This window comes from Mustela putorius, unplaced genomic scaffold, assembly GCF_011764305.1.
Source record: "Mustela putorius furo isolate JIRA1106 unplaced genomic scaffold, ASM1176430v1.1 tig00537248_pilon_pilon_pilon, whole genome shotgun sequence".
Lineage (NCBI taxonomy): Eukaryota > Metazoa > Chordata > Mammalia > Carnivora > Mustelidae > Mustela > Mustela putorius.
In genome coordinates, this window is record NW_025422387.1 from 11,228,816 (window position 1) to 11,252,519 (window position 23,704).

General features: G+C 47.5%; 1 protein-coding gene across 3 annotated transcripts in view; it reads right to left on the reverse strand.

Annotated features, from left to right (window-relative positions):
• The window catches only part of FBXO21 (F-box protein 21), a 53,574-nt gene that overhangs the window by 4,334 nt on the left and 25,536 nt on the right, over positions 1-23,704 (reverse strand). The window contains exons 10-11 of one of the 3 annotated variants that reach the window (XM_045073499.1): positions 16,905-17,095; positions 15,254-15,411 (exon numbers count right to left, since the gene is read on the reverse strand). In XM_045073499.1, the coding sequence (XP_044929434.1) occupies positions 15,254-15,411; positions 16,905-17,095 (349 nt within the window). Of the gene's footprint in view, positions 1-15,253; positions 15,412-16,904; positions 17,117-23,704 lie in introns of all 3 variants that reach the window. The other 2 variants (XM_045073498.1, XM_045073500.1) reach the window with 2 other exon arrangements.

Below are 23,704 nucleotides of genomic sequence, written 5' to 3' on the forward strand. Positions count from 1 at the left end.
CCGCACTCAACAGAACGTTCTCCTATTCTCTGAGCAAGAGGTCGGCCCCAGCAAATCTCCAGCTGTCTCTGGAGGGCCAGCGAGCTACAGATTCGTCACGTTCCTCTGACTTGATCGCACTGACAGCCAAGTGTACGGGACCAGGACATCTGAGCCTGCCCTTTGTCTACCAGAGGTTCGACCCGGGAAGCCTCCACACTGTATGGCTCCAAGTCTCGCACCTGCCACCGTTCTTGTCTGCTAATGGAGTGCTCCCGCACAGACGGCACTCCTCCCCCTGGCTCCCTTCAATCCTGGCCGTGTTGAGAGCCCGTGGGAGGAGCTGACGAGCGGCTCGCACCTCCAACCTGTGCATGGATGTGGCTTATCACTACTTGTCCGGTCTCCTAGGAAACCATGCTACCTCCTCTCCCTGCTAGCCATTCTGCCACCAGAGAAATAGCAAGATTCCTCTCAAATGGAATGATTACAACAAACAGATGACAATACAGGCAAGGTATTTAGAAGGCTGAAATCCTTTCACACCACTTCTCCCCTGCAAAACTTTGAAAAACAGCTCCCCCTCGGGGCGCCTGGGTGGCTCAGTGGGTTAAGCCTCTGCCTTCTGCTCGGGTCAGGATCCCAGGGTGCTGGGATCCAGCCCCTCATCAGGCTTTCTGCTTGGCAGGGAGCCTGCTTCCCCCACTCTCTCTGCCTGCCTCTCTGCCTACTTGTGATCTCTCTCTGACAAATAAATGAATAAATAAAAGAAAAACCGCTCCCCAAAGGCCCAATGAAAAGATGGTCTTGAGCCCCCGACCCAGGAGTCACTTAGCCTCGTCCCCCATGACTTGGCACCACGAGGAGCTGGGCCAGGCGGATCCTCCCGCTCTGACCCCCCGGGTGGTGTTGGTTCTGGCCAACACACAGCCACAGCCCGCACAGCTCTTCACTCGGATTCATTCCAGCGAGCCTAACACACGCAGTGCAGCCCTCGACAGCTTGGTTAAACATGCTGACATGCCAGTCCAGGGCACAGCCCCGTCCACGCAGAGGCCATGAGTCCCCAGTCACCACAGGAACATCTCTGGGGAACACTGACTTGCCCTGATGTTGGGAGAGCCGGAAGGAATTGCATGATTCAATCTAACTTTTTTTTCCCCACAGGACAGGGAGGGATTTACAGACATTTTGTGCTAACAGACTGCGGGTCATGGAACCTGCTCAGGTATTCCGGGAGCTCCTGAGGGACATGCACACAAACCTGGTGTAAAGAACACCGCACGACCGCCTTACCCTCACTTAGGAGAGCGCGTGAGAGCGGTCAGACTGCCCAATGCAGTTCCTGGGGCTCACGACGGCACATGCACTCCTCGGAAGACGAGGCAGCCCAAAGAACAAGTGACCGGTTTCCCACACGCTGAGGGAAGGGGCAGTAACGCACCACACTGCTGGACGGCGAGCCTGGAGGCCACACGTCGGGGCCGCCCTGTCCGCAGCACAACTACAGATTGCCTGCGGGGTTTGCCCTGGGGTGGAGTGGGGGGGCTCCTGCCCCACCGGCCACTGTGGCACGTGACCGGGCTCCCGCTCCCAGTGCACGCACACACGCGGCCTTCCCCACGGGGTCCCTGCCAACTGAGTGAACCGTGACACGCACCAAAAGCCCTGGCCCAGGAGGCAGCCGGGACTCGAATCCCGACAGCCCGGGGCAGAGCGGAGGGCATCAGAGTAGGAGACGCACCAGAGCAGGGGCAGGGATGCAGGAGAGGGGACTGACTCAAGAGCCCACCGTGGTCCTGGCAGGGCAGGCTCTATCTGACAGTGCTCTGTGCACACAGAAGCCCGAGGTTCTTCAAAAGGGAGACGGAGTAGCCTGCAAACCCTGACTGCTACTGCAGACGACAAGATCTCTGTAGAGAACTTAAGCTCCTCATTTAGGGGTTACAGGTTTCTAACCTTCCTGCATCTGCCCCTGGCGCCCCTCCCTGAGGGCAGCACTGCAGGCGCACAGGTTGGAACCATGGCCAGTGCCGTAGCCAGGGAAGCGGCTGAGGGCCTCAGAGTCCCCTGCAGAAGAACGCAGAAGTATGGGGGGCTGGGCTCAAGTCTCTGGAGGAACTACCATTACCTGTCATCAGCAGGCAGGATGGAAATATTTAAAAAGAACTCAAGTCAGTAATTCCGAACAACAGCTCTGTTGCCAGTCTATGGAGAGCAGTGCTTCTCAACAGGGGGCTATTCTGCCCCTAGCAGAACAAAGAAATATCTGAAGCCAGATCCGGTTGTCACCGCTGGGGGCTGCCACTGACATCAGGTGGGAAGAGGCTAGGGTCACTGCGAAAGAAATGCACAGAACGGTCCCCACCACAAAGAACTGTCTAGACTAACATGCTGACAGCAACCGTTCAAAAGAATTCAGACGTATGCTTTAGCATTGTCTCTCCCGCCCCGTTTTTGTGTGTATTAAGTAGCAGCTCGAGTACTGGGAGGAGAGCAAAGTCAAGGTCAGATTTTGATCATGGATCTGGAAGGATAATGTGAGCCAGTTCTGTGTGTGGGCCCGAGAGGCACAGACAGATCGTCTGGGAAGTCCCATGAGGGGTCAGCGGCAGCCCAAGGCAGTGGTCGTGGCCCCATGTCTGGCTGGTAAGAGGGACAGGGGCTGGGTTCTGTGCATTTATTTACCTGCCCAGGCTCCTAGCAAAACAGGAAAGAGGTAATAATAATAATAATAACATTGTTTATTTATTTATTTTTAAGATTTTATTTACTTATTTGACAGACAGAGATCACAAGTAGGCAGAGAGGTAGGCAGAGAGAGAGGGGAAAGCAGGCTCCGTGCTGAGCAGAGAGCACGAGGCAGGGCTTGATTCCAGGACCCTGAGATCATGACCTGAGCTGAAGGCAGAGGCTTAACTCATTGAGCCTCGTAGGCGCCCCAATAAAAACATTTAAAAAAAGATTTATTTGGGGGGCGCCTGGGTGGCTCAGATAATTAAGCATCTGCCTCCGGCTCAGGTTATGATCTCAGGGTCCTGGGATCAAGCCCTACAGCAGGCTCCCAGCTCAGTGGGGAGTCTGCTTCTCCCTCTCCCTCTGCCTCCCTGCTGCTCCTTCTCTCTCTCTGTCTCAAATGAATAAATAAAATCTTAAAAAGAAAAAGACTTTTTAGGCAAGAGAGCATGAGCAGGGGCAAGGGGAGTGGCAGAGGGAAACAGAGAGGGAGAGAGAATCTCAAGCAGACCCCTCGCTGAGTGCAGAGCCCAATGCGGGGTTCAATCCCAGGACCCTGAAATCATGAGATTAAATCAAGAGTTGGATGTTTAACTGACTGAGCCACCCAGGCGCCTTGATAAGAACATTTCTGAGAAGAAAAGATAATGAAGATGGTTGACTATGTATTAAGAGGGGGAAATTCACTAAATAAAGTTTAAAAAAAAATTTACCTGAAGGGGAATGAAAAAACTGAGCAATATAAAACTTTCGTGAGAAAATATCAAACAGGGCCTACTTAAAAGTCCTGGAGAAATCCTAAGACCTTCCCCATTTCCTTGACATTTTTACAGAAATGCGTCTCCTTATCTTATTTTAAATATTCAGCTACCCCAGGGCTGGCTGGCTGGCTGGCTGAGCTAGTACAGCATGCGACTCAATCTCAGGGTCATGAGTTTGAACCCCAGGCTAGGCATGGAGCCTACTTAAGAAAAAAAAAATAAAAAACTTCAGCCACGGGGTACACAAATACAGTTCTATACAACTATGGCAACGCCACGTAGCGTCATCCCCTCCTGAGAAGAAACCGCCCACTGTGAGTGCATCCTTCTAGACCCTCTTTTGTGAACACAAACAGAAGGAGCTAAACATAACTGCATATAAAGAGAATCTGGATTGTTTTCGGTGTACAGCGTAACTGCACACATGTACACATGCGTGTGTGCAGTATGTATGCCACACGGGAAGCATTTATCAGCAACGGGACTGACTGCAGCTTAGCATTCCAGGATTTGGACAGACCCCAGTTTACCAGGGGAGTCGCACGAATGACACCTTTGTCCTAGTATAACAAGAACACAGAGACCTGTGTCACTGTATCTCCAGTGGAAGGACCCAGGGGTGGAACTGCTGGGACATGGCAGAATGGGCACTTGAGACAGTCACAGTTTAAAACCAACAGCCACACCCCGCTCGGCAGTGGCTGGAAATGGATACTCCACGCGCACGCCGCACGTGCGGACTGCCAAAGACGGCTCACGGTGGAAACCCGTTCTGAAGCGTCAGACGAAGGACAGAAAGGGGAGCTGACGCTTGGCGAGGCCTACCATGCATCAAGCATCCTCTGAGGCACGTGCTCATTCTTACACAAGACACACGTAAGGACTGGGTTCTCACACTGCAGGGAATGACGGGCCTTCCAACACGGGCAGCTGACTTGATTCTGACCACCTGTGATGTTCACTTTCTGCAGTAGCTAAGAAGTACAGAGGGAAGCTGAGATAGGATGCGCTGCTCCCGGCTGCTCTCCAGAAAGTACTAAAGCATGCCCCCTAGTGGGAACAAAAGTTAAACACACGCAAGATGCTATCTCCCCCCATTTGGATTTAAGTACAATCTAACATATGAGAGGAAAATTCTCTTAATTATGTAGACTAAAACTACTTGAGGATCTCATGCATGCACGTGGCTTATAATTCACTCTCTCAACTCTCTGTGAAGGGCTTATAATTAGGGAGGCATTCATCAGTGGGCTCTACCCAAGTTAAAAGGATTTCCTGACTCACAGGCTGAAAATTTAAATCAAGAAAAAATTTAAGAGCAAAATAATTTGATGCAAATAAATTAACCCAGAAATGTCAAAAACATATTGAAGTAAGTTGGGTTTTTAAAAATATTTTATTTTTGGGGCGCCTGGGTGGCTCAGTGGGTTAAGCCGCTGCCTTTGGCTCAGGTCATAATCTCAGGGTCCTAGGATCGAGTCCCACATCGGGCTCTCTGCTCAGCGCGAAGCCTGCTTCCCCCCCCCCCCTCTGCCTGCCTCTCCAGCTACTTGTGATCTCTCTCTGTCAAATAAATAAATAAAATCTTTAAAAAAATAAAATAAAATAAAAATATTTTATTTTTAAGTAATCTCTATACCCGAGATGGGGCTCGAACTCAGGACCCCGAGGTTAAGAGCTGCATTAGCAACTGAGCCAGCCAGGTGCCCCAGTATTTTTTAAATTTAAATTTAGCCTCTCAAGGTTTACGTTTGGCTAAACATGGGTTAATCTGAGCACAATTTGTCCCAAATGATTTTAACACATTGACTAAATAAAAATCTAGGAATTTATGGGAGGAGAGGCACAGAGACAGAAAACAGAAGGGTAAGTGGGGAGGGAGAAAGGGGAAGGGGATGGGGGGACAGGAGGCAGGAAAGCTCTTGTTGACAGAAGCAGGGAAAACAACAGCAGTAAAAATCATCATTCTGCAGCTCTCCTATAATAATTTAGGCAAGGAGATTCAACAGATGCTACAACAAAATGAGAGACTGTGGTCATCGGGGAATAGGATATTCACAGGACGTCACAGTGTTAGTTGCAAAGGGAAAACTCCCTTACAGGATCTTAGCCAAGTGGCCAAACTCCACCTACTGACAGTGGGACATCAGACAGCAGGGGCTCTGGAGAAGATGCACGTGACAGACATGCATCTGACAAGAAGCATTCTAGCTCAAAAATATTAACCTGATCTAATCAAGCCTCAGACCTGATCGGCGTCCGGTTTACAGACAATACAGATAAGGAAACAGTGAGACAGATCCAGAATGTTAGGCAATTCCTATGACAACCGGCCTGGAGAGTTCAGAAAATGAAAGTCACATGAAAAAGGAAGAAAACAAGGTGAGGAATAAGGACCTAACGGGTTTTATTAAGAGAGGACTATGCCTTTAGAGAGACAACAGAAACCGAGTGCAGAAGCATTTGTGTGAATCCTGGCTGGATCATGGCGTGAAAACAAACCAATAGCTATCAAAGTTACACTGTGATAACCGGGATGAGACAGGAGGTCAATGTTACTTGCTCTGTGTGGTGATGTAACTACAGTAACGCAGAGAAGCATCTTATTCTTAGAAGATGCGTGATTCAGTATTTAAGTCCTGATGTCTGTAAGAGTCTTCAATGGTTCAGCAAAAACCTGAAATCTCTATCTATAGATAAAACACAGACGCTAAATGCTAGTTGTTGTATCTAATGGAAGGTGTATAGGGTGTTTGAGGTTTTAACCATATTTTAAGCATATTTGAAAAATATGCTTAACTTTAAAAAAGTCATAAAAAAAGCTAGCACCTGATTAGTGACCTGCTACTTACATGCATCTCATTATCATGCACTTCCGTTTGTAGGCCACTCTGTCAGAGATGTGAACATCTACGGGACTCATCACGGGACAGGCAGACTGGGCTCTGGTTGTGCTCTCATGGAGCTTACTGGGCTGAGAGCCAGATGGTTCGATGAGAAACACTGCAACTTTCCCAAAGGTGTGAGGACTCAGGAGGGGAGTGTGTCAGGGAGCTCAGGGCAGGGACAGATGACTCGATCTGAGCCCGTGGGGGAGTGGCAGTGGAGAGAAAAGAGCCTGTTCACAAGGGACAATCACCTGTGTGAAAAACATTCAAGTAGGATGGTCTCAAGGAACCACAAAGGTTGAGGGGCTGGGAACAGAGATGAGGCTGTGAGGGAGGGTCCAGATCACCTCTGGGCCCTGCAGGGGAGTCTGGGGGATACCATTGAGAAAGTTAGCATGGTGCAGCCAGGAATACCTGTAGCCCTGTGGGGAGAAGTGCCAGGAATAGCCACTAGTGGACAGAAACACAAGGGACAGGCACTGAGGAGATGGAGTTGGTGTCATCTGCGGACTACCGTGACCACAGAGGAGGGCGAAAGACAGAGAAGTCAGAGATGCTGCAACCAGAACTTGAGACCCCTCAGGGACCCCTGAGCATGTCCAAGTGCACAGGACCAGGGTGCTGCCTGGACACGTGATGCCGCACCAACCTGGCACACAGCAGATTCCGGGGAAACCGCAGGCCGTTGGGAGCCCTGGGAGAAGACGGACCACTCTCATAGGGGAATTCCAGCTGTTCACGTCCAAAATGTTCTGAAAGTCTCAGAATTTAAAACTAAAAAAGACAACTTGCTGACATTACCCACAATCACTTTGCTCAATCTCAGTTTTAGAATGTAAAACTGTGGGAGAGGAGTCAAGATGGCGGAGAAGTAGCAGGCTAATAAGACTACTTCAGCTAGCAGGAGATCAGCTAGATAGCTTATCTAAAGATTGCAAACACCTGCAAATCCATCGGCAGATCGAAGAGAAGAAGATCAGCAATTCTAGAAACAGAAAAACAACCACTTTCTAAAAGGTGGTATCACGGGAGAAGTGAATCCAAAGCCAGGGGAAGATAGACCCCCGGGGGAGGGGCCAGCTCCCGGCAAGCGGTGGAGCAACGGAGCATAAAATCAGGACTTTTAAAAATCTGTTCCGCTGAGGGACATCGCTCCAGAGGCTAAACCGGGGCGAAGCCCACGCGGGGTCAGCGTGGCCTCAGGTCCCGCAGGGTCACAGAAGGATCGGGGGTGTCTGAGTGTCGCAGAGCTTGCGGGTATTGGAACGGGAGAGCCGGCTACAGAGACAGAGCTGACAGTAAGCTCACAGCTGGGGGTTACCTTGAACCGGTCGCAGGCTCCGTGAGCTCGGAGCGCGGCCGGAGGTCAGGCAGACGGGAGTCACTGGGTGCTGTTCTCTGAGGGCGCACTGAGGAGTGGGACCCCGGGCTCTCGGCTCCTCCAGGCTGGGGACCAGGAGGCCGCCATTTGTATTCCCATCCTCTGGAACTCTAAGGAAAGCGCTCAGGAACAAAAGCTCCTGAAAGCAAACCTAGCGGATTACTCAGCCCGGCCCCTGGTAAGGGCGGTGCAATTCCGCCTGGGGCAAAGACACTTGAGAATCACTACAACAGGCCGCTCCCCCAGAAGATCAACAAGAAATCCAGCCGAGACCAAGTTCACCTACCAAGGAGTGCGGTTTCAATACCAAGGAGAACAGCAGAATTCCAGAGGAGGAGAAAGCCAAGCACGGAACTCATGGCTTTCTCCCTGTGATTTTTTAGTCTTGCAATTAATTTAATTTTTTTCTTTTTCATTTCTTTTTTCTCTTCTTCTGCTAAAATTTTTTTTAACTTTTACCCTTTTCTTTTTTAACGTTTTTTAACTAGTTTATCTAATATATATATTTTTTCTTTTTTTATACTTTTCTTTATTCGTTTTCTTTTTTAAATTCTTTTCTTTTTTTTCTTTTGTTTTTTCTTTCTTTTTGAACCTCTTTTTATCCCCTTTCTCCCCCCTCACGATTTGGGATCTCTTCTGATTTGGTTAAAGCATATTTTCCTGGGGTTGTTGCCACCCTTTTAGTATTTTACTTGCTCCTTCATATCCTCTTATCTGGACAAAATGACAAGGCGGAAATATTCACCACAAAAAACAGAACAAGAGGCAGTACCGAAGGCTAGGGACCTAATCAATACAGACATTGGTAATATGTCAGATCTAGAGTTCAGAATGACAATTCTCAAGGTTCTAGCCAGGCTCGAAAAAGGCATGGAAGATATTAGAGAAACCCTCTCGGGAGATATAAAAGCCCTTTCTGGAGAAATAAAAGAACTAAAATCTAACCAAGTTGAAATCAAAAAAGCTATTAATGAGGTGCAATAAAAAATGGAGGCTCTCACTGCTAGGATAAATGAGGCAGAAGAAAGAATTAGCAATATAGAAGACCAAATGACAGAGAATAAAGAAGCTGAGCAAAAGAGGGACAAACAGCTATTGGACCACGAGGGGAGAATTCGAGAGATAAGTGACACCATAAGACGAAACAACATTAGAATAATTGGGATTCCAGAAGAAGAAGAAAGAGAGAAGGGAGCAGAAGGTATACTGGAGAGAATTATTGGGGAGAATTTCCCCAATATGGCAAAGGGAACAAGCATCAAAATTCAGGAGGTACAGAGAATGCCCCTCAAAATCAATAAGAATAGGCCCACACCCCGTCACCTAACAGTAAAATTTACAAGTCTTATTGACAAGAGAAAATCCTGAAAGCAGCCCGGGAAAAGAAGTCTGTAACATACAATGGTAAAAATATTAGATTTCCAGCAGACTTATCCACAGAGACCTGGCAGGCCAGAAAGAGATGGCATGATATATTCAGAGCACTAAACGAGAAAAACATGCAGCCAAGAATACTATATCCAGCTAGGCTATCACTGAAAATAGGAGAGATTAAAAGCTTCCAGGACAAACAAAAACTGAAAGAATTTGCAAACACCAAACCAGCTCTACAGGAAATATTGAAAGGGGTCCTCTAAGCAAAGAGAGAGCCTACAAGTGGTAGATCAGAAAGGAACAGAGACCATATACAGTAACAGTCACCTTACAGGCAAAATACAATGGCACTAAATTCATATCTCTCAATAGTTACCCTGAATGTTAATGGGCTAAATGCCCCAATCAAAAGACACAGAGTATCAGAATGGATAAAAAAACAAAACCCATCTATATGTTGCCTCCAAGAAACTCATTTTAAGCCCGAAGACACCTCCAGATTTAAAGTGAGGGGGTGGAAAAGAATTTACCATGCTAATGGACATCAGAAGAAAGCAGGAGTGGCAATCCTTATATCAGATCAATTAGATTTTAAGCCAAAGATTATAATAAGAGATGAGGAAGGACACTATATCATACTCAAAGGGTCTGTCCAACAAGAAGATCTAACAATTTTAAATGTCTATGCCCCAAACGTGGGAGCAGCCAACTATATAAACCAATTAATAACAAAATCAAAAAAACAAATCGGCAATCATACAATAATAGTAGGGACTTTAACAATCCCCTCACTGAAATGGACAGTTCATCCAAGCAAAAGATCAACAAGGAAATAAAGGCCTTAAACGACACACTGGACCAGATGGACATCACAGATATATTCAGAACATTTGATCCCAAAGCAACAGAATACACATTCTTCTCTAGTGCACATTGGACATTCTCCAGAATAGATCACATCCTCGGTCCTAAATCAGGACTCAGCCGGTATCAAAAGATTGGGATCATTCCCTGCATATTTTCAGACCACAGTGCTCGGAAGTTAGAACTCAACCACAAGAGGAAGTTTGGAAAGAACCCAAATACATGGAGACTAAACAGCATCCTTCTAAAGAATGAATGGGTCAACCGGGAAATTAAAGAATTGAAAAAAATCATGGAAACAAATGATAACGAAAATACAACGGTTCAAAATTTGTGGGACACAACAAAGGCAGTCCTGAGAGGAAAATATATAGCAGCACAAGCCTTTCTCAAGAAACAAGAAAAGTCTCAGGTACACAACTTAACCCTACACCTAAAGGAGCTGGAGAAAGAACAAGAAAGAGGGGTGCCTGGGTGGCTCAGTGGGTTAAGCATCTACCTTCGGCTAAGGTCATGATCTCAGGATCCTGGGATCGAGCCCCGCATCGAGCTCCCTGCTCAGTGGGGAGTCTGCTTCTCCTCTCTGCCTGCCTCTCTGCCTACTTGTGATCTCTGTCTGTCAAATAAATAAATAAAATCTTAAAAAGAAAAAAAAAAAAAAAAAAGAATAAGAAAGAAACCCTAAGCCCAGCAGGAGAAGAGAAATCATAAAGATCAGAGCAGAAATCAATGAAATAGAAACGAAAAAAACAATAGAACAAATCAATGAAACTAGGAGCTGGTTCTTTGAAAGAATTAATAAAATTGATAAACCCTTGGCCAGACTTATCAAAAAGAAGAAAAGAGAAAGGACCCAAATAAAATCATGAATGAAAGAGGAGAGATCACAACTAACACCAAAGAAATACAAACTATTATAAAAACATACTATGAGCAACTCTACGCCAACAAATTTGACAATCTGGAAGAAATGGATGCATTCCTAGAAACATATAAACTACCACAACTGAACCAGGAAGAAATAGAAAGCCTGAACAGACCCATAACCAGTAAGGAGATTGAAACAGTCATTAAAAATCTCCAAACAAACAAAAGCCCAGGGCCAGACGGCTTCCCGGGGGAATTCTACCAAACATTTAAAGAAGAACTAATTCCTATTCTCCTGAAACTGTTCCAAAAAATAGAAATGGAAGGAAAACTTCCAAACTCATTTTATGAGGCGAGCATCACCTTGATCCCAAAACCAGACAAGGATCCCATCAAAAAAGAGAGCTACAGACCAATATCCTTGATGAACACAGATGCGAAAATTCTCATCAAAATACTAGCCAACGGGATTCAACAGTACATTAAAAGGATTATTCACCACGACCAAGTGGGATTTATTCCAGGGCTGCAAGGTTGGTTCAACATCCGCAAATCAGTCAATGTGATACAACACATCAATAAAAGAAAGAACAAGAACCATATGATACTCTCAATAGATGCTGAAAAAGCATTTGACAAAGTACAGCATCCCTTCCTGATCAAAACTCTTCAAAGTGTAGGGATAGAGGGCACATACCTCAACATCATCAAAGCCATCTATGAAAAACCCACCGCAAATATCATTCTCAATGGAGAAAAACTGAAAGCTTTTCTGCTAAGGTCAGGAACACGGCAGGGATGTCCATTATCACCACTGCTATTCAACATAGTACTAGAAGTCCTAGCCTCAGCAATCAGACAACAAAAGGAAATTAAAGGCATCCAAATAGGCAAAGAAGAAGTCAAATTATCACTCTTCGCAGATGATATGATACTATATGTGGAAACCCAAAAGACTCCACTCCAAAACTGCTAGAACTCATACAGGAATTCAGTAAAGTGTCAGGATATAAAATCAATGCACAGAAATCAGTTGCATTTCTCTACACCAACAACAAGACAGAAGAAAGAGAAATTAAGGAGTTAATCCCATTTACAATTGCACCCCAAACCATAAGATACCTAGGAATAAACCTAACCAAAGAGGCTAAGAATCTATACTCAGAAAACTATAAAGTACTCATGAAAGAAATTGAGGAAGACCCAAAGAAATGGAAAAATGTTCCATGCTCCTGGAATGGAAGAATAAATATTGTGAAAATGTCTATGCTACCTAAAGCAATCTACACATTTAATGCAATTCCTATCAAAGTACCATCCATCTTTTTCAAAGAAATGGAACAAATAATCCTAAAATTTATATGGAACCAGAAAAGACTTTGAATAGCCAAAGGGATATTGAAAAAGAAAGTCAAAGTTGGTGGCATCACAATTCCAGACTTCAAGCTCTATTACAAAGCTGTCATCATCAAGACAGCATGGTACTGGCACAAAAACAGACACATAGATCAATGGAACAGAATAGAGAGCCCAGAAATAGACCCTCAACTCTATGGTCATCTAATCTTCGACAAAACAGGAAAAAATGTCCAATGGAAAAAGGACAGCTTCTTCAATAAATGGTGTTGGGAAAATTGGACAGCCACATGCAGAAAAATGAAATTGGACCATTTCCTTACAGCACACACGAAAACAGACTCAAAATAGATGAAGGACCTCAATGTGAGAAAGGAATCCATCAAAATCCTTGATGAGAAAACAGGCAGCAACCTCTTCGACCTCAACCGCAGCAACATCTTCCTAGGAACATCGCCAAAGGCAAGGGAAGCAAGGGCAAAAATGAACTATTGGGATTTCATCAAGATCAAAAGCTTTTGCACAGCAAAGGAAACAATTAACAAAATCAGAAGACAACTGACAGAATGGGAGAAGATATTTGCAAACGACATATCAGATAAAGGACTAGTGTCCAAAATCTATAAAGAACTTAGCAAACTCAACACCCAAAGAAAAAATAATCCAATCAAGAAATGGGCAGAGGACATGAACAGACATTTCTGCAAAGAAGACATCCAGATGGCCAACAGACACATGAAAAAGTGCTCCATTATCACTCGGCATCAGGGAAATACAAATCAAAACCACAATGAGATATCACCTCACACCAGTCAGAATAGCTAAAATCAACAAGTCAGGAAATGACAGATGCTGGCGAGGAAGCGGAGAAAGGGGAACCCTCCTACACTGTTGGTAGGAATGCAAGCTGGTGCAACCACTCTGGAAAACAGCATGGAGGTTCCTCAAAGTGTTGAAAATAGTATTGCCCTATGACCCAGCAATTGCACTACTGGGTATTTACCCTAAAGATACAAACGTAGTGATCTGAAGGGGCACGTGCACCCGATTGTTTATAGCAGCAATGTCCACAATAGCCAAACTATGGAAAGCACCTAGATGTCCATCAACAGATGAATGGATCAAGAAGATGTGGTATATATACACAATGGAATACTGTGCAGCCATCAAAAGAAATGAAATCTTGCCATTTGCGACAACATGGATGGAACTAGAGCATATCATGCTTAGTGAAATAAGTCAAGCGGAGAAAGACAACTATCATATGATCTCCCTGATATGAGGAAGTGGTGATGCAACATGGGGGCTTAAGTGGGTAGGAGAAGAATAAATGAAACAAGATGGGATTGGGAGGGAGACAAACCATAAGTGACTCTTAATCTCACAAAACAAACTGAGGGTTGCTGGGGGGAGGGGGTTTGGGAGAAGGGGGGTGGGGTTATAGACATTGGGGGGTGTGTGCTTTGGTGAGTGCTGTGGGGTGTGTGGACCTGGCGATTAATGGACCTGTACCCCTGGGGATAAAAATATATGTTTATAAAAAATAAAAAATTAAAAAAAAAAAGAATGTAAAACTGCAACCAGATATCAAGGGTACTATTTTTTTTTTGCAAAGTCATTACCATATCATAACTCTAAATTTTACATTGCATGTTTACTTAGATCTGTTAGAGATGCATTCCTGAATCTTCAACAGACACCAAATTCAGAACACCTAAAACCAAATACCCCGTTTTATCAACTCTGAAAAGCCCATTTCATTTTATGTTATTTTTTCACTTTTAAATTTCTTTAAAAGATTTTATTTATTTATGAGAGAGAGAGTTAGTGAGAGAGGCAACGCAAGCAGAGGGAGTGGGAGAGGGTTCCCACTGGCTCGCCGCTGAGCAGGGAGCCCCATGTGGGGCTCAATCCCAGAATGCTGGGATCATAATCCAAGCCTGAAGGGAGACGCTTAACTGACTTGAGCCACCCAGGAGCCCCTATGCGATTTTCTTTTCTTTTTTTTTTTTTAATATGGCATGACTTAAAATTCAGATAACCTCCCTGTCGGCCCCTTGCTCTACCCAGGCACACACACTCTCCTACAAATTCCCTGTTATACTGAAGCAGATTAAGTGACTTGCAGCCTCAATGAACAGACTTTCTCTTGATTCTCTGCACAATTCTCTCTCAGCTTCTGATGAATCAACAGGAATAGGAAACTTTTGATACTTCTGAGATTTTTACACACCCAGTACCTTCATTATTGCCTTTTCCAACAGCTATGGACTGCAGTTCCCATCATGGCCACTCGAGGGGGTCTCCAAGGACGCGGGGTGGGGGGCTTGGGGCAGGGGGGCAGGTGGAGCACAACTGGAGGCCAGTCTCAGGGCGCCAGAGGCTGCTAGGGTAGTTCCCCCCCAACAGTGTCCACTCATTGCCCTCGAGCTCCAATAAGCCGTAAGCGCATGGCACAGGCTTATTATCCCTTCTGCCTGGAGGGAGCCAATTACAAGGCCTGGCAAGCAAGACTTTCAGGAATTTGACTGACAAAGGTAATGACCAATCAGAACAGAGGTCGGCAACAGCCCTGGAAGAGGGTCTGGGTGTGGTGGTGATGGAGGGGAGCATCTGGGGGATGGGGGGCAGTGAATAACCCATGGCATGGCCACACTAGGGCATACCTGTCCACGTTTAGCAGGGTATCGGCCCTGATGAGGTTAGCCATGGGACAACTGTCAACTGTCATCTCTAGATAACACTGATGACTGTGCCCACGGTATCAGCGTGCTCAAATGTGTGCTTAAGATGCGCCTACCTGGGCTGCCTGGGTGGCTCAGTGAGTTAAGCCCCTGCCTTCAGCTCAGGTCATGATCTCAGGGTCCTGGGGTCAAGCCCCACATCGGGCTCTCTGCTCAGCAGGGAGCCTGCTTCCCCCACTCTCTCTGCCTGCTGCTCTGCCTACTTGTGATCTCTGTCAAATAAATAAATAAAATCCTAAAAAAAAAAAAAAAAAAGCATGCACCTGCATGTCATTACAGGTACACAAAGAACTAACTACTTACCTTGGGCTGCATATCTACAAGAACCATCCTCCACCAGAACATTATAGAAAGGCTGATGATGGCCATGAGGCAGGCTGTGAACGTTCATGTTTCGGATCCACTCGTGTCCCATCATGCAGGTGGGGTCCCAACCATAGATCACACAGTTATAGCCATACCTAATTAACATAGAGCAATGGCAAATCAGTTCCCTGGGACCCTGGCACGGTAACTATGGGATGTATAAATAATGGCTTGGTTTTCCTAAGTTCATGTCCTTACAAACTTACCTGCATTTATCCCTGTTAAGCATTTTTCAGGACACTCTTGGCCCCCTTTGTAAGCCACTCTTATTTATCAAAATAGCACCGCAGTTGGAAAAGAAAAAACTTTAACCAACCATCATGGGACAACTGGTTATCCAAATGGAAAGCGTATCAAGACTCGGGCCTGAGAGCAATGCACAATGTTAGCGGGACGAAAGCCTCGATATAAAATGCAGAATTTCTAAGATAGCTTCATGACATAGGACGGGTCTAAGATTCCTTAAGCCACGTAGGAACAGTTCAGTCCCTAAGAGCAGAATCTCAATCCATTCAATAGTATTACAGGAGCCAGATCCAAACAGACTGTTAAAACATATACAGGCCAGGCCACCGGGCAGCAGGAACCCTGACCAGACTGCTGTGACGAGGTGAAGGACCAGTCTTTCCTTAGGTGCGACAAGAGGATGGTAAATGTACTTCTAAGCAACAGAGCAAGCCTATCCCTTTTAGGGACACGAAATTCAACAGCTACAGCGGGAATGACATCTGGTACGGGCCTGGGAAGGTGGGTGTGTGGTGGGCCTCGGGGAGGAACAGTGAGGGCGAACCCTCACAACGGCTGAGGCTGGGTACGGGAGCACGTGTCCCTGGTTCGCTATACTCGTCTTCACAGGTGTATGTCTGAAATTTCCATAATGAAGTTGAAAAAAAAAATGCAATAAAAGAATGAAGAATGCTAGTACCACACTAGGAATAGGTATTTGCCATGTACACGCATACAGACGCTAGCGGCAGGACACATGGCTACGAACCAACAAGAAAGGCAAATGACTCAGGTGAAAAGTAAGAACACTGGAAGAGATGCTTCATAAAAAGAAACCTAAAGGAGCTTCTTTTTGTACATTACGAGCCACTCTGCGTAATCAGACTGCAATCTGGGAAATGCACACGAAAACCACGGTGAAATACTACTTGCCATTTACTACGTAAGTAAGTGCATTCTCAACAGTGGGGCAAGAACACAGGCCAGTGAGAACGGGCACCCCCGCTCCCAGCCAGCGGGGGCTAGGGGGGCATTCAGCACAGTTGCTGTGGAGACACTTGCATCTCGCCTAGTACTCCAGCACCGCAGGCCCTAATACCCAGCAAACCCTACTCTCGACTCAGACGCAAGGGGATGCAGATGAAAAGCAGCGTCAGAACAATGAGGAAACGAGAGGGAAAAGAACCCTGCGGCTTACAGATCCTCCTGACAGAACAAAAAGAGTGGATCCGGTTCAGACCAGTTCAGCCTTCGGTGGTTTCTGCGGTGGACACTCAGACGCAGTGGCTCCTGAGAAGCATGCTTGGGGGTCACGCTGGGCGTCCTCTGCAGGCGCGGGGGGATGGGCGGCACAGGCACTCACCTCTTATGCTTCATAATGAGCCCAATGGAGTAGCAGACGTCTCTGTGCTTCTCGTGGGAGCGCAGCTTCACCTCCACGCCCACCTCCTCCTTCTTGCGCTCAATGTGCTCTAACGTGTGCTGCACCAGATAGCCCACTGCCCCGTGCTGCCCGGGGTCTAGGGTCTGAATGTGCTGGAGGATGTCAAGCACCTTCAAGACAAGACAGAAAGACTAGGAGATAATATTTTCATTTAGGCCTTTTCTTTTTCACGGCACGGGATTTAGACCTACATAACCTGGCGAAGGACGGCAAGGCGGGGCCGTGCTGATGGCCCCCGTGGTCTGTGAGCTGCTGGTCGCCCTTCAAAGGCTGGGCACTGGCCCCAGACTTTCAAATCCGACCAGCAGGAACAGAAGAGTGACTCAGAAACTCGGTGTGCTGCAGTAAGCACGGGGGAGGAGGCCGGGTGGCCACGTCTGGATTATGGCACTCTAACAGGTTCTGACAGTCTTGGTCAGTATGGGGATTCGGTTTTTTCATACACTGAAAGGAGACGATTATAATCTGCCACTTGTCAACTGCGGGGGTAAGATAGCTGCCAAGCTGCTTTGGTCCAGCTCAAGAGGACAGAGCTGCCTTTGCCGCACAAAGTGGAAGGGGCGACAGAGAAGACACCAGAGTGATACGAAGGAGCTCAGCTGATGAAGAAGGGTCTCAGGTTCTAGAAGCATACGCATGGCTTTAATACTATAACTCCCCGTGGAACACTGTACTTCAGTGGGCAGGGAGAGACCACATCTCTGTGGGACGGGAATGACTAAGCCACTAGCAGCAGAACTGTCTGACTCCAAGGTCACGGTTCCTCCTACTGTACACAGTGCCTCTAAGGAAAACTGCAGATTCAAATGAAGCTTCACACTCACACACACACACAATCATCCAGCGCCTGTTCTACTATAGCATTCAGCAGAGGACCTTGGACGTGCTCCTCCTTGGGGAACAGGATCTCTTCCTCTTTACGGAGTCCTGAGACAGAGCATTCGAGCAGACAGAATGACCTGGATTCTAGTCCCAGATCCATCAAACTGGCTGTCTCTATGTCTAGTTTGTATTCACTTACCAAAAGATGATTAATAACTGTCCTATTTCCTGATACATTTTGACCCAGTAAAAGTGTTGTGAAGACTAGTTATTCACAATGCTGGATGTTATTCCGAAACCTGATCTTGTCTTCCAAATCGAGACTTCCAGGATCTCAGTATTTACCGAACGCTGCTTCTCCGCGATTACTGTGCCCAGCCCACCACGTCTTACTTCATTTCCTCCTCCCAAGCTGAAGGTCGGCAGTACCATCAGCGAGGACTTCCAGAAGAGGAATCAGGCACTATGAAGTTAAGGAGCTTGCCTGAGGTCCCCGGGCTGTGAGGGGAAGGTGTGGACCCGAAGCTGACTTTCAGTATCAGGTCTCAACCACCATCTTTCCAAAGCGAGATGAGGAGCATTTTAATCCACTGTTAGGAAAATGGACCAAATGGTACAACCCTAAGCACCTCTAATCCAGTTTCAACAAGTAGCACCCGAGTGCCAGTTTCCTCCCACATCCCACCTCTAGCAGTGGGGGACACGGACAATATGTATACTTCTTAGCTGAAAGCATGGGATTTGAATGGCGAGCTTCTATTTCCTCTGCGTGCGTATGGCTTCCCTTGTGTTCCCACACGCAGTTCCAAGCACAGCGGACCCTTGGGTTTGCACTGTGTGGGTCCACTCACATGACAACTGTTTCTAGTACAGGGCTGCAAATCTATTTTTTCTTTGTGATTTTCTTAGTAACATTTTCTTCCCTCTAGCTTACTTTATTGTAAGAACACAGTACGCTTTCATATAGCATATATATGCTTATCAACTTCTTGCTACCAGTAAGGTGGTGGAGAGCAGGCTGCTAGTTAAGTTCTGGGGAAGTCAAGTTGTATGTGGATTTTTAACCACATCAGGGGCCAGCACCCTAACCCCCCGGGTTGCACAAGGGTTGACTACAGTTACTTTTAACTGCATTTCTGTGACGTTCTACAGACACAGCTCCCCTCCCAAACTAGCAGCCCCTCCCTGGCAGATAAGTGGAACAGATGTAACTCTTCTAAGCACGAAGGAAGTCTCCAACTCACCCGGAGGATCAGGAGATACGGTTCAGGGGTAATTACGGCCTCTTCTCCTGATGTGTGCATGACAGGGTGAAGGGAGAGGGCAGAAACAGAAAAGAGAGCGGGCTGGGGCCCTGGCGTGCTCCTGAAGAACAGCAGAGATGGTGAGCTGCCGTGACGTCTCCAACCAAATGTCCAGGCCAATAATCCCAGGAGCCCACAGTTTTGGGGGTAGAGATCTTAGAACGAGGGGTGGAGGTGTCTATCACTCACATTTGGCAACCCTTACTGTAAAGAGCCCCAGAACAAATACTTCAGGCTTTGTGGGACTTTGTGGGCCTTAGGGTCTACGATCCAACTCCTCATCTTTGCCCTCTGTGGCTGGAAAGCAGCCAGAGACGGAGAGTAAACAAATGGGCCTTCTATGAGATGTGCCTTCGAAGAACGTGACAAAGCCAAGTGGCAGAGTCTGCCGGCCCTATTCTCTTCTCCTAACTACAGGTTTCCCGAGACTCTCTACGATGCGCTTGGCTCCAAGCCTCAGACATCCATTTGTCTGTGGCCTCTGCTGCTTCTGGGGCTTTGGCCACCGGGTGCTGATGTGAGAAGCCCCTGCCGAATGCCATCACACAGCTGCCCTCAATGGCCCCAGATTGTATCAAATCCAGCACACCCCAAACTGGACACCTTCTCCTGTCTCTGAAACAAGTCTGCTGTCCAAATACTCACTCTTAATGTGGCCAAACATTGTGGAAAAGCTGGACATCCTCTCCCTCATTATCTAATGAAGCTCTGTCACTGGTTTTTTTTTTTTTTTTGAAGATTTTATTTATTTGGGGCCCCTGGGTGGCTCAGTTGTTAGGCAGCTGCCTTTGGCTCAGGTCATGATCCCCGGGTCCTGGGATGGAGCCCCACATCGGGCTCCCTGCTTGGCGGGAAGCTTGTTTCTCCCTCTGCCACTCTCCCTGCTTGTGCTCTCTCTCTCTCGCTGTCTCCCTCTTTGTCAAATAAATAAATAAAATCTTAAAAAAAAAAATTATTTATTTACTTGAAGGAGAGAGAGAGAAGCAGACTCCTCACTGAGCAGGGAGCCTGATGCGGGGTTCAATCCCAGGACCCAGAGACCATGACCTGAATTGAAGGCAGTCACTTAATTGACTGAGCCACCCAGGTGTCCCGAAGTTCTGTCACTTCTTAATCATTCATTCCAGCACCTTTCTTGAGCACCTACTATGTTGTGGGAGCAAGGGAACACTTCACTTCACTGTAGTGCTAATAGCAAGGGAAGCAGCTACGCTCAAGAACAAAGCAAATGTGGTCCTTGTCCTTAGACAGCCTAGTCCGTGGTGAAGGCACAGTAAACAAACAGCCACGGTATGCTTACAGAAAGTTCTTCAAAAGGACGAGCACATGGCTGGTGGGCCAGGGGAAGCTGACTGCCACGGAGGGACCAAGGAAGGGCTTTCTGAGGCGAAGCTGAAGCTTGGCAAAAAGTAGCCGACACATGGGACTGAGGGCTAAGGAAAGGTGTTTTAGGCACCACCTTGAGCCACGCCAAGGATCAAGGCAAGAGAACAGGGATGACTGGAGGACATGGCTGGGGAGTGGAGCACCAAAGGGGCAACTGTGAAAGCTGAGAAGCTCAGGCTGGCAGGGCCATACCCTCAAGGAACTAGTAAGCCATACTGAAGACAATGAGCCAGATTGCAAGGCACCAGGGTAGCCACTCAGAGGGCTCTGAGCACTTGAGGAAGGAAGACTCTGGCTACAGTGTGTGAAACGGGTTCAAAGGGTCTAAGGGCAGAGGGAAGAGCAGTCAGGCGGCCTCTGCAACACTCTAGGAGACAGAGCCCTGTGCAGATGTGCAGCACACATGGGGGGGTGTGGGTCTGGAGCCCAGGGTCCAGGCAGGACGTCGGTCAGGAGCAGTCAGCCTACAGATGGTGACTGGGGCAAGGAGACCCAGCGGCATCACTTCGGGGAAAGGAATGGAGTCAGCAGAAGTCTAAGAAACTAGCCCGCAGTGAGGAGCCTCTAGGGAAGAAACACAGGACAAGGAACTAGCAAGAGCTGAGAACCAAGAGCCACAGAGTCCAAGGGAACGGAGTGTTCGGAGCAGGAGCGGCCCCAGTGATCAAGAGAGATAAGGAAAGACAAGTTATCTGTGGATCTGGGAACAAGAATGGTCTCAGTAAGAAGGGGTCATTGGCTCCCTTGGCAAGAGCAGTGTGTGTGGAGGGGGAACGATCACCGTGTGCAGGCGCACGGGAAGGAGGCAAGGCAGGTGGCTGTCCCGCGGCACGGTCGCACGTAGGCATAGCTGGCGCGGGCTTGAGCCCTGCGGGGGAGGAGAGAGATAAGGAGGCAGCCGCAGGGGAACGGCAGAACGGCGGTCATGGGAGTGCTTTTTGTTTTCTTCTCCAAGGATGAGAGATATTTGAGTCAGTAGAATCCTGATGGCAGAGAGCAGAAACAGGGAGTTGTAGACAGAGGAAAACAGAGTGGGATCCAGTGCACAGACAGTTGCCTTGGAAAACTGGAAGGACATCTTTTCCAGCGAGACGTAGAGAAAGAAAGGGGAAGGCAGGGCCAGGGGTCAAAAATAAGCAGGAAGTCCGGCAGCAGAAAGCAGACTTTGCCTGGCCACAGGCTTCACCTCTCCCCGGAGCCTGCCTGCGCACAGGGGTGAGGCACGAGGGTGGGCTTAGACACCGAACTGCTCTCCCACAACTCCTGAGCCATCAACACCTGTACAGGTGGCCTCAGCAGGTTACCCGACTTCAGCTGCCTCAGTTTCATTATTTATAGAATGGCAAAAACCCAGCATCCATCCCACAGGGTTGGAAGGACGTGTCTGATAAGCGCCAGTGACTTTTCAAAATGAGACCATCCTACACTTTCTCTTCCCATCACGATCACAGTAGCCCTGGATCTTGGCCACAGTGACCCAGTGGACCTGTGTTTCTCAGCTCTTCCTGATTTACCTCAAATGAACACAAGGTGACTTTCCCGTCTTCCCAGTTTGGAAACAGTTCCCTTTTATCTAACAAGGCAAACTAAGGGGCGCCTGGGTGGCTCAGTGGGTTAAACCCTCTGCCTTCAGCTCAGGTCATGATCTCAGGGTCCTGGGATCAAGCTCTGCATCGGGCTCTCTGCTCAGCACGGAGCCTGCTTCCCTTCCTCTCTCTCTGCCTACTTGTGATCTCTGTCAAATAAATAAAATCTTAAAAAAAAAAAAAAAAAAGGCCAAACTAATTCCAATTTTGGAAACTGATCCAAAAAAATATTTTACACACACACACACACACTCTCATGTTCATATGCATATGTTTATGTGTATAAACCCTCGTCAGCTGGGCCTGAAGCACCGAGCTGGCCCACCTCTGTGCCACGGATAGGTGGAAATAACCTACTTTTCTGTCCTCTCAAACGGTTTCCCACCCTCCAAGGTCCAACTCAAACCCTTGTTCTGGAGAGGAGCCTTTTCTAACTGCTTCAGTGTCCCCCGAATACTTCCTCCACAGGAGCCCCAGTTTTGCTGCTCCGTCTCAGGTCGCTCGCCTAGTTCAAGGACACATACAGAGGGAAGTCACCAGAGCAGAGAATGGGCTACTTTGCACTCCTGATTCCCAAATGAGGGGGCGTCTAAGTGCTTGAGCCCCAAAGCAAATGAATGGTCATGATGGGAAAAATGTTCTGGGCATAAGCAATCTGGAACTCGTTTTCGTGACATTTGCTTGGCAGGATGGCGTTCCTGGGCCATCCAAGGAGGATACGAGGTTACCTCCCCAGTGGGCAACGTGAGCGCTACACTGAGTCCGTCATCAAAGGTTAAGGATGTGAGAGCTCCTGCAGACTCTCCCCCAGAGCCAAGTTTCACCTTACCCCTTCTATGGCTCATGGGTAATTAAAGTACAGAATTTACTTATAAAAAACCATGTTCTGAGAGGGTCTCTACATTCTATAAATTATCACAAAATTCCTTAAAGAAAAAAGTGACAGGAACGAGTTATGTAGACCCCAGCCTCAAAAATAAAGTGAAAAAATAAAAAAAAAACAAAACTGAACTCTGGACAAGGGGGTTCTGGGAAGTGGACGGTCACTTCAGCAGAGAATCTAGTTCCACCAGATCACGGGATGTGCTGAGAGGATATCTGCTAGCTGGACAACATGGCATTTTAAGATAGATCCCTTGGGATTTTCCCACTGATGTGTCCTTTCTAAGAACTATGTTAGACCACTGAAGTGGGGAATAGATAAGCCAGTTTAATTCTATGCAATGTGGGGTTGGACTATGCTCATGAGCAGATGATTTTATGGCGACGTCCCTGTGAGCACTCAGAATGAGAATTCTCTCGGGAGGCTGCTCTACACAAACGAAATGGATTACCAGCACATTCCCACCGCCAAGCCAGGGCATGATGGAAATGCGCAGCTGCTCCCATGCTGCAGCCACTGGGCTCCCTCACTGCTGCACCCCCAGCTCGCGGAGGAGTGTTTCCGATCGCAGATGGCACGGTCCTCTTCAAGGGCTTGCCGCTGGCCACAGGGGCCATGAGGACACGGAGAAGCCCAAGTGGGCCCGGCTCAAAATTCAACAGCTTTCAAAGACAGAGCCAGTCCTTCAAGGCCAGCAGTGGGACCTGAACACATGGAAGATCCATTTTTTCCTTGTCA